This window comes from Clarias gariepinus, chromosome 3 (genome assembly GCF_024256425.1).
Source record: "Clarias gariepinus isolate MV-2021 ecotype Netherlands chromosome 3, CGAR_prim_01v2, whole genome shotgun sequence".
Lineage (NCBI taxonomy): Eukaryota > Metazoa > Chordata > Actinopteri > Siluriformes > Clariidae > Clarias > Clarias gariepinus.
Genome location: NC_071102.1, coordinates 24,555,203 through 24,567,470, shown reverse-complemented (window position 1 = coordinate 24,567,470; position 12,268 = coordinate 24,555,203). Strand labels below are relative to the sequence as shown.

The 12,268-nt window shown below is 39.2% G+C and overlaps 1 protein-coding gene across 5 annotated transcripts in view; it reads right to left on the bottom strand.

Annotated features, from left to right (window-relative positions):
• trioa (trio Rho guanine nucleotide exchange factor a) overlaps positions 1-10,807 on the bottom strand; it is a 138,107-nt gene extending 127,300 nt beyond the window's left edge. For all 5 annotated transcript variants that reach the window (XM_053492917.1, XM_053492919.1, XM_053492920.1 and 2 more), the window contains exon 1: positions 10,501-10,807. In XM_053492917.1, the coding sequence (XP_053348892.1) occupies positions 10,501-10,570 (70 nt within the window). In that variant the 5' untranslated portion in view covers positions 10,571-10,807. The remainder of the gene's footprint in view (positions 1-10,500) is intronic.
• Positions 10,808-12,268: the final 1,461 nt, after the last annotated feature.

The window sequence follows — 12,268 nt, the reverse complement described above, 5'->3', positions numbered from 1 at the left end:
CATTTAAAGGACCATGTACTGAAACAGGTTGCTGAGAACAGAGCTTGTTTTTACCAGTTAAAAGTAGTGTTTTTTTACACAACCATTAAGAATTTTTAATTAAAGTATATTACAAATTTTTCATTAGGACCCTAAAGATCATATTAACATTTAATGAAAAATGGGACTGGGTGACCCCTTTAAAACAAACCACCTCAGCTCCATATAAAGGTCACATTAATGAAAAATCCAGAGTAAAATCGAAAAAAAGACCCCGAATGCAATGCAACTATACATATGATGCGACTGTGCTGAGTCACAGAGACTCGACTCTGCTTGGCTTAGTTAACCATCCATGAGACGGCGAGCATGATGGTGATGAAAACGGTGCAACAGTTGGCTAAGCAAACACACACACACACACACACCCTGATAGCAAAAAAAATAAAAATAATAATAATAATAATAATAATATTGATGATAGAATTCCTAGTGGTATAACAGACATGTAAACCATGGATTAACTACAAAGTTTAACCGTTGTATTTAAAGATGGAATTTTACCACCATGATAAACATGGTGATGATTTGGGCTTCTTTTTGGAGCCACGTGACCTGGGTGAGTCGACCATGAACTCCATAAAATTGTGTAATGCAACAGGATAATGATCTGAATCACCCCAGTTTTGGAAAGTCCAGACTTGAACCCAAGTGAGACTCTGTGGACCTTAACAGAGCTGTGCGTCTGCGCTGCCAACTCAAATGCAAGCGGATACCGAACACTAAATCTGCCCCCTTAATCGGGTCACAGACAAAACATTTCTTACATCTTATATATTATCTGGAGATTCATGACCGCTTTGAATCAAATCTCCCTGACTCGTTTTCACTCTAGTTTACCTGACTGATTCAGGAAAGTCCTGCACTATACAAACCCATGCAAACAGCTGGAAACAGCAGCATGGACTGAATTCAAACAGGATTCAACATGTCACAGGTCAACTCAATAGTTTTTGTTCTCTCAGTGAAAGCGCTGCAATACACACACGCACTAATATAAATCAAACAATATAAAATATAAAACAATTATAAAATATAAAAACTAAAATATAGACTCAGAACACAGTATTTGTAAAAAAGAAAATCTAAAGAAAATCTAAAAAGAAAATCTAAAAAAAAAATAAGAAATTGTCTATTAAATCTAAGAAAAATTTAAAAGAAAATCTAAAGAAAAATTGAAAAAAAAGACATGCAACATTGACAAAAAATGTAAAAAAAATTTTTTTTAATCTAAAAAAATTTTATAAAAAAAAATTTAATCTAAAAAAATATATAAAAAATACATGCAACATCGACAAAAAAAATCTAAAACAGAATCCAAACAAAAAAACTAAAACAAAAATATTGACACGGAACACAATATATTTTTTTTAATGTGAAACACAATACTAATCAGGTATCGTGATGAGATCGTATCGGGTCGTCCCTGGTGATTCCTGTCCCTATTAAACACAGTTTCCACCTAGCTGTACGTCATAGATACACAGTACCAGTCAAAGGTTTGAACACAAGTTTGGATTTTTTTTTTTTTTTTATTTTTTTTTTTTACATCAATGCTGGAATTTTGTTTTCCCTCAAAAACTATGTAACACATATGGCGGCAAAAACACTAACAACAGTCAGTTGTTATTTTTTAAATATGAAGGTCAGCTGTTCTGGAATATTTCTTGCAAGAACAGTATTTTGTCAAGTGCATTTGCAAAACCCATAATGAAACTGTCTTCAATGAAGACCTTCCCAGGAAAAGCAAGACTTTTAAGACATTACCTCTGCTGTAGAGGAGAAGTTCATTTAGAGTCACCAGCCTCAGAAATCACCAATTAACAACCAGCACCTTAGATTAAAGCCGTTATGAAGCTTTACAAAGCATAAGACAGAGCAGATACATCTCAATATCAACTGTTCAAAGGAGATTATTGCATATTAAAAAAAAAAAAAAAAAATTATATTAAGGAGATCACAGAAAAGACCATGGAATTGGAAGGTGTGTCTAAACTTTTGACTGTGACTAAATCCACTATGTTTAAAAAAAAAAAAAAAAAAAAAAAACCTTCCAGTTTTATCCAGACCACACCTCGGCTGACGTGTGCGGCAGTTTACAGGGATTAGAAAGGTCGTCCTAGAGCCACAGCAGTGACGTACAGACACACACACGAGTAGGAGTAAACAGGAAGTAAGAGTGTTCTCGTTCTGTTTCAGTGAACCTTAGAACTAAGAAACGAATAACTCAGCTTCTCTACAAATATAAAATAAAGTGGCTCTTTTACAATTATGGCTGCATAAATGTGCTCGTCTGCGAATACGAAACTGTTAATCCACGCTCGGAGTCATCTCGTCCCGCATGCTCGGGTTACTGATTTCTCCAACCCTGCATTGTCTGTGCTTTTGGAAACAAAAGACCTGGATACGTGTGTGTTTGTGCGTGCACGCTCTCGATGGCGGATTATAGCAGAGTGTATGTATATACAGTCAGGGTGCGAAAGCGGCAAATCCAGTTCTATAATCAGATTCCGGCTGTAATCTAATAAATAAAAGCCTCCTCTGCCAGTTTTCCCCCCAAAATGTGTTTAAGTGAATCTCTGAATCAAAGCACGGGGTTTAGCTGAGCTTTAAACATTTCTATAGACCCGAGCCACGTCACATCTCTTTCAGTTCCTCTTCCTCTGTGGTCTGAATTTAACCAAAGCAATAACAAGAATAAAACTCTATTTAACCCGACCGTTAAGCGTCTACCATACAAAAACCCCCTGCGTGCCGTTCTCTTCTCTTCTGAAAGCGACCTTAACGGATCCCTGTCTTTCGGTTCCTTTCTTTCTGTCTGCGCGAGAATAACGACAGCGTATAGCGTGCCAGAAGACATTGCGCGAGGGGGCACAGAGTACACCGCCACAGACTCAAAGTAGGTCAGGTTGACCTTTCCCCGTCACACAGACGGGCTGAAAGAGTGTCTGGAAGAGCTAGACGAACCGATGAGAGAGACAGACAGAGAGAGAGAGAGAGAGAGAGAGAAAGCGGTGATAAACTGCGAAACGGTGAGACTGAGCAGAGATGTGGAGGGAAAGATAGAGAGAATGCGACATGGAAAACGTTGTCACTTTAGATGGCAGATGGGAGTCGTACAACGGCTATAAGTAGTAAATATGGACGCCGCGGGATTAGTCAATCACACTGAAACTAGCCAATTAGACGACATCTCCTAGCTCATGTATGTGGAAGACAGCAGACAGCGCTTTCCTTCGAGTGTATTACGCTGATAGCTGTCGATTTCTGCGTCGGCAGCAATGCAACAGTGGACCGATTTACATGTCATAACCATATTAAAGGTCATTTAAAGTACATTTAAATGACTGGTTAATTACCTACTCTAGTCAGTCATGTTCTATAGACTTTAAATTTCTTCCACTTTGCTTTTTTAATTCGAGCTAATAAAACTAGAAGGATGGTTCGCACTTTACTGTAAAAGTAGCCACTGGACCACTCACTCGACGTGTTACTCACTAATGAGAGCGCAGTCTCGTTATTCTTTACCCTGCCTGGTGAACAAATTGGTGAGAAGGGCAAGTGTGTTAAAAAAAAAAAAAGCTTGAGTTACGCAAGTTAACAGTTCAGTCAAATTTAGGCCTGCATATTAGACTGAATAGGGAAGTGGTGGCTCAAAAGCTTAAGGCTCCGGGTTATCGATCAGAAGGTCGTGGGCTTGAGACCCAGCACCACTAGGCTGACCTTTTCCACCAAGATGGTTCTGGAGCCGGTGAATCAGTTCTTTTCTCATGATGGCACAGAGACTTTATTGGATTTGAACAAAAAAACGTCAGGGGTTGGGAGGAAGGGGTTATCACGATCAACTAAAATTTTGTGATTGACGAAAAATAAATAAATGGACTCAAAATGATAATGGAAGCACAAATGCTTTCTAGTAAAGATGATTTGAAAGATTATCTCGAAGCGGTCTTGCAAAGCCATGCTGGACTTCAATGTTATTGTTGCGCTTGCCGCAAGATTTATTACATTTTTTACCGCAAGCATTGCTGAGAAAGTAGTGGCGGATTCAGACATATACAGTAATGCAATGATGTGACTTTCTAGCACAAGGAAAAAACAAAGCCAAAGCACTAGCGCCAGACATGAACTAGGACCTGGTTCTCTACGGTGAAAAAGGAGCCGTTAAACAAGACCCTATCTGAGCCGTTAAACAAGACCCTATCTGCCTTAGGGGTGCCGTATCCTGGCCGACCCTTAAGCTCTGACCTCAGCTTCCTGACGGTGATGTGTGAAAAAAGGAAAAAACATTTCACTGTGCTGTAACAAACATGTCACAAACAACTGAATCTTAATCTTAATCTTAAATCATGCTCCTGTGCTAAAAACAAATCTTAGCACTTCATTTAAAAATAAATTAAAATTCCTCTCCAGTGAACAAGTAGGTCTGAGAACTAGCCGGACTCATAATGTGTTTCGTGTACGATCATCGAGGCCAAGCACTTTCTTACTTCTAAGTTAAAAACGCAGACGTGATGTGCTGAATGATCACATACTCGTTTATTTCCCCTTAGTCTGAGTCACTCACTACAAGCTATTATGTATAACTAATCACCCCTTTAACTCTTTCCACTAGAACAAGAGTCAATAGGACTCATTCACCGGTCAACAGGAAGCGTGTGATGGCGAGCCCAAGCTGTGAGCTTATATTACTGCGTACTTAACGAGCAGGAGTCAAAGTAACCGTGTAGTACAACATCATATAAATCATTACTGAGACATGCACTAAAACTGAAAAAAAAAAAAAAAAAAAAGGATCAACATTTTAACACTGGACTGTGGGGGTCATGACCCCCCAAAATATTTTTTTTTATCTTCATATTAGGATGGGAGTGTTCTCAAATCGATACTGAAACACATGAACAATAAACAATCAATGAATCATTAATAATGACCAGATGCACGTTTCCCCATCAAATTCAGTTTTATTTAAACAGATCGAGAGGCCCGATCCACAATTTTCCCCACACACTCCCACAACGTGTCACCTGCCACAGTATCACTGCTGACCCTCACATACTCATTTGACACTTCTTTTGTTATTCACGATGAGTAAAATCTTATTTAATTGCACACAGGACATTGATTCACTCGGGCCCTCCTCCCTCCTCCGCCTCCCTCTCACATACTCACCCACTCAATCAGGGAACAGTCCTGCCCCTCCACACACCTGGGTGTGCACGTGAAATGTTCGTAAACATATAAAGTTTAATGCTTTTAGAAAAAGCATTCAGTTCTGCGACGGATCTCTGATGGCAAATGTGGAAGAGTATTATAAGCAGTCTGGTCTATTAGTCTGCCTGTGTCTGTGCGTCTGCCGGTCTGCGCATCTGTTGGTCTACCTGTCAGTCTGTCTGAGAGGAATTGCAATGACCTGAAATTTTATCATCAAGTATGTAATAAGAATGGCTGCCAGCTCGGTGGCTTAGTGGTTGTGATGTCCCACAACAGTTGTACAAATGGAAATTAATACAATGTTAATCACTATTGGCCTTTACAGTCCCTGGTTGAACTACAGAGGTTTCTAGATGGATGAATAGCTAGTAAGGAAAACGAAGCGAACGTTAAAATTAGGGGTGTGCCAAAAAATCTATTTACAGAAAAATCTAGATTCTCATTTGCAACGATTTAGAATCGATCTGAAATGGCCAAGAATCGATTTAATAAATAAATAAAATCAGCTGGCTGTTCGCCTCCATTTTTGTAACTAGCCTACTGGTCTGTACTGATGACACCACGCAGCCGGTTTTTGAACGTAAGCCTGCACGGCAAATCACTAAAACAAAGGAAGCAAATATGGATGAGAGGGAGATCCAATCAGCCCCGTCTTCACTTAAAGCTAAAGTTTGGCGTCATTTCGGTTTTTACCGAATGCCTGGAAGCACTGCGCTGGACATGACACATACAGTGTGCAAGCTTTGCAAAACGAGGACCAAGTACTTCGGCAGCACAACAAATGCGCGTGCTCATATTACTAGGCATCACCCGGAGCTCAGCGACACGGAGCAAAGTCAGCCGCCAGCTGCAGACCAACGCACACTGCAGTGCTTCACGAAACTCCCTGCCAACTCCGAGAGAGCAAAAAAAATAACTCGGCCTATCGCTTGCTTCATTGCCAAAGACCTAAGGCCTTACAGTGTGGTGGAGAATGAGGGGTTCGTCTGCACGTTACAGACAGCGGAGCCGAGGTACGCCATACCGTCCCGCAAGTTTTTCACTGAAACAGCTGTGCCACAGCTTTACAAGGAGACTAAAAGAAAGGTCGCCAGTGCCCTAACCGAAACGACCAGAGTGGCACGAACATATGATGCACTTTATTTTCATAACTTGTTATTCTTTAAGTTACTGAATCTAACTGAGAAATATAGATGTTTTTATGTCTTCTCCGGTTGTGTTCTACATGATATTTGTGGTAAACTGCAACTTTCCTGGGAAATGCATCTATTTTTAACAATTTTGTATTATGAAGAAGCACTTTATTTTTGTTCCAACTTATTTTATAGCTAGCTACTAATGAGTAGCAATTGAGAACCAGACAATGTTTTTGATAAAAGGCACTTCCCTGAGAATTTAACTTAATAAATGTGAAAAAGACACTTTAATGTCTCCGTTTGTCATTCTGTATAGCAAAGCAGATGAGAGTAGATCATGATCAGAAACACGATTAGAATTCATTATGAATAAAATCGAATCGTTTTGAATCGAAAATCTTTTTGAATCGAATCGTGGCCTCAAGAATCGGAATCGAATTGAATCGTGAGATGGTAAAAGAGTCCCACCCCTAGTTAAAATGCAGCTGTGTTGTCGAGGTTACCGAGGTTAGCGCTTCATAACAGCTTGAAACCCACAAGGTTGAACTTTGAAGTCAGATAATTAATTGAAAAGTCATTGATACTTCAAATAGTTCAATCTGAATCTAAGCACACATTAAACCTTCATCTATCCATCAGAAGTCATGGAAAGCGTGCAGACGAACATCACTTTCACTTTAAAATATTGCAATCTTACAGTTTTTAAACAGACCTGATTTTTAAAAAACCCATGCAGCATTGAGAGAGATGCAAACTTTTGAACTTGAATTGGTTTGAAATATTACACAAGTCTTTCTGTGTGGAAACAGTCGAGCTGCAGCACTTCCTGATGTGGTTATATTCACAACCACAGAGAAGAAGAAAAAAAATCTGTTTTCATGATTGTGTTTTTGTAGATTTGGTTCAATCATGGTATGTTTTGTTGATCCGGTGTCTAAGTGAGACAGAGAGACAAGCTGCAAGAAAAGTGTGTGCACCCTGATGAGCGTTCAGATCTGACTAGTAGGAAGGTGTTGATTAATTATCTGTAAGGCCAGCTCGGACAAAAACTTCAGACGGGAATAGAAATGAAATTTAATTTACACGAGTGCAGTAATTTTAGTAGAATAAGAGAGGGAAAAAAATTAGTTATGACCTATATGTTGGACACCTATACAAAGAGATCTTTATTTAGCAATATTATTTATCTATTTATTCATTTATTTATCATCTCAACTCAAAATTATTTTAAAAAGAATTAAAACATTCTTCTTTTATAGAGTGCTTTCAACGATGGCAACTGTCGACTGTTTCACAGAATCAATGAATTATGGGAATGAGTTTGAAAAGTGTGAAATACAGAAATACGTATAAATCATAATTATCAGATCGTCCTAATTATTGAAAAACTCGTAGGCATAAATTCCAGACCATATGTATTACCATATTACCTGTAATAAGTAATCATGCGATTAACGGAAAAAAGACAACTGAACCTAAACTGGCCTACAGATCATTCTCCACATCGTTAAACGTACATTATAACGTCCACGCTGCTCGTTAATTATTAAACGAGTTAAAGTGTAACAGCTGGCTGATTTCTGTGGTATAAAAGCAGGAAAACGCTTCCTGAGTGCTGTTCCATCCACATCGTTGGGTTGAAGTAACTCTGCTTTGTACGAAGCCACGTCACACCACCGCAGGGTGGATTATTTTCCTATGGCAGCACACCCTGGAGTGTGTAAGTACATGTAAATATACACAAGAAGTGGCCTGAAAGAGGTAAACAGACACCCAGAGGTAAACAAACACCCAGAGTTTAATGATAAAAAGTTCTTTTCTTCTGATGGGAAAAAGACTCAGCTTGACGAGAAATAAAAACTCAGAACGAATGTGTGATATTCAAAGAGGTGAGGGGGCGGGCGGTCAGTATGAGGATGGACTGCACCAGAGACAGGTTTAGATTTATTTCACAACCTGGTCAATGTGGGACTTCTGAAAGATTCTCATTAGAGAAATATCTAAAGGCTAAAGCTTACTTAGTAAAAAAAAGTTTAAGTAATATTATGGGTGTGTATTTACTTCTTGCACATGTTTAAACAGCCAGAACAATTACATAAAATATATACACAGGTTTTTATAGTTTATATATAAAGAGAGAGAGAGAGGATATAAGAGAATTATTATTACTACTAAGCAGCTATAAACACGGGTGTATGCGTGCGTTTGTGTGCGCATGTGTAGATGGAGAAATAGATAACCTATTAGTATTATTACTAACAGACTATACAGGTGCGTGTGTGTAGATAGATTTATAGACAGATACCATAAGAGCGCTATTATTACTAACAGACTATACACAGGTGTGTGTGTGTGGGTGTGTGTGCATGCACACAGACTGATAAATATATAGATAAAGATATTATACAGATAGACGGACAGATAGATTGACAGATAGACAGACAGGCAAACAGGTAGACAGATAGAAAGACAGACAGAAAAAAAAGCAGACAGACAGATAGATACAGACAGACAGGTAGACAGACAAACAAACAGACAGGGAGATAGACAAACTGACAAACACAAACAGTGGCACAGACAGACAGGTAGATAAACAGGCACGCAGACAGACACAGGTAGACAGACAGACTGACTGACCGACAGAGGCAGACAGACAGACAGAGGCAGACAGACAGATAGAAAGACAGACAGATAGAAAGACAGACAGATAGAAAGACAGACAGACAGAAAGACAGACAGACAAAGAAAGCGCTGACAGGCAGACAGATATAGACAAACAGGTGAATAGACAGACAGACAGGTAGATTGACAAACTGACAGACACAGACAGAGGCACAGACAGACAGGTAGATAAACAGGCACACAGACAGATACACAGATAGACAGGCAGGCAGACAGATGCACAGATACACAGACAGATACACAGACAGACAGATAGACGCTTCGAAATGAACTCTTAACACACAATGTTTTTACTTATCAGTGTATAACATGAAATTATGATTATATGAAGCACAGTTCTAAACAATAAATCTTAAAAAACCTAAATAGGACAGCTAGCTGTAAATGGATACCGCCCATAACCCCACACAAACACACACACTCACACACACACACATATTTGGGTCAAAGACGAGCTCCCAGATTTGAGCTAAGATTAAATTATGGCTATAACCGCAACTCCTCACTCTCCTGTCACATCTTTATTCTTGAATAATAATAATAATAATTATTATTATTATTATTATTATCATCTCCTGTGCTAGCTAACGCGCTAACTGCTCTCGGCTAACGCTAGCTGTAGCTCCCTGAGGCGGCGGTGCTGCCACGCCAGGTCATTGTTTACATTGCTAGCAAACAGCCAGTGCTGCCTCATCCGTCCTTATTCCTGACACTCTGGAATATTCCACAAAATTATTACCATCTAACGTTAAACACTCCAGAGTCAGAGCCAGTGAATGCTGTGGTGTAGCTTGCTTACAGGTTTAGTTGTTGGATTAATCAGAGTAATGAAATAAAACACTTAAACACACACCAGCCGTGTTTATCTAACACACTAGGGCGTGAATTAAAAATAAATAAATAATAGAAATCCACAACTGATCTGGAATAATAAGGATTAAAAAGTGGTGCAGGACAGCTAAAAGGTCCCCCCCCTTACACACACACACACCCATACTAGGTAATAGGCTAAAAGTGCTAGTAGTCCTGCTAGCTAAGGTAAAGCAGCTTAGCTAGGGCTATCAATTCCTGATCATTCTACTGATTATGGATCTGCACAAAGTACAACAGTCTCTAGTATATTATATTCTAATAAAAGTGTTTATGATCTGTGAGCTGGAGAGAGCTCAGGTGAATGAGTTAGCTAGTCAGGGCTCCAGAGCTGCTAATCACTGCTTCTCCTTCCACATCCGCAAAATCCCTCTGCTCAGGTTATTCCACCCGGGTTCCCGAAATAACAACCGTGCAGTGTGTGTGTGTGAGCACAGGCCGAGCAGGGAGCCTGTGGAGCCGCTGCACACGCACAAGCACACACTCACACATATACATATATGTATATATTCCCTACAATATATATATATACACTGTCGCTCTCAGGTCTGCGGCTCACCGGATTTGAAGAAGGCTGCTATATCGGCTGCGTCCTTCGCCGCCTCCTCGCCTCCTTCCCCGGAGCTCATGGCTGCGGAAAAAAAAGCGCCGAGCAGCTAAGATCCCCGCGTCGGGAACACCGCGCTTCTTCCAGCTGCGGCGGGTCGCTGGGAGTAAAGTCCGTGCCGTGCGCTGTAGGAGAGCAGTGACACGGGCGTGGGGGTGAAGAGAGAGAGAGAAAGAAAGCGCTCCTGCTAGGCTTTACACCACGAGCAGTCCTCCATCTTGGATAAAACACACTTACTATCACCGGCCGGCGGCGGAGCGACTGGAGGCCGCTCGCGCAGGAGGGACAGCGGGACGGGGGCGGGGCTACACGGAGCTGAGGCTGGCACGCGCGCGCGCGCGCACGCACTACATACACTACACGTACACTACACATACTGTACACAGCACATCATTTACACACAATACATACACATATAATTTACACATACACAATACATACACTACACAGCACATCATTTACACACAATACATACACATATAATTTACACATACACAATACATACACTACACATACACTACACAGCACATGATTTACACACAATACATACACATACACATATAATTTACACATACACAATACATACACTACACATACAGTACACAGCACATCATTTACACACAATACATACAGTACACATACACATAATTTACACACAATACATACACATACACATAATTTACACACAATACATACACATATAATTTACACATACACAATACATACACTACACATACAGTACACAGCACATCATTTACACACAATACATACAGTACACAGCACATAATTTACACACAATACATACAGTACACATACACATAATTTACACACAATATATACGGTACACATACACATAATTTACACACAATACATACACATACACATACACATATAATTACACATACACAATACATACACATACACATATAATTACACATACACAATACATACACTACACATACAGTACACAGCACATCATTTACACACAATACATACAGTACACAGCACATAATTTACACACAATACATACACATACACATAATTTACACACAATACATACACATATAATTTACACATACACAATACATACACTACACATACAGTACACAGCACATCATTTACACACAATACATACAGTACACAGCACATAATTTACACACAATACATACGGTACACATACACATAATTTACACACAATACATACACATACACATATAATTTACACATACACAATACATACACTACACATACAGTACACAGCACATCATTTACACACAATACATACAGTACACATACACATAATTTACACACAATACATACGGTACACATACACATAATTTACACACAATACATACGGTACACATACACATAATTTACACACAATACATACACATACACATACACATATAATTACACATACACAATACATACACATACACATATAATTACACATACACAATACATACACTACACATACAGTACACAGCACATCATTTACACACAATACATACAGTACACAGCACATAATTTACACACAATACATACGGTGCACATACACATAATTTACACACAATACATACACATACACATATAATTACACATACACAATACATACACTACACATACAGTACACAGCACATCATTTACACACAATAAATACACATATACATAATTTACACATACACAATACATAAACACAATACATACACTACAGAACACG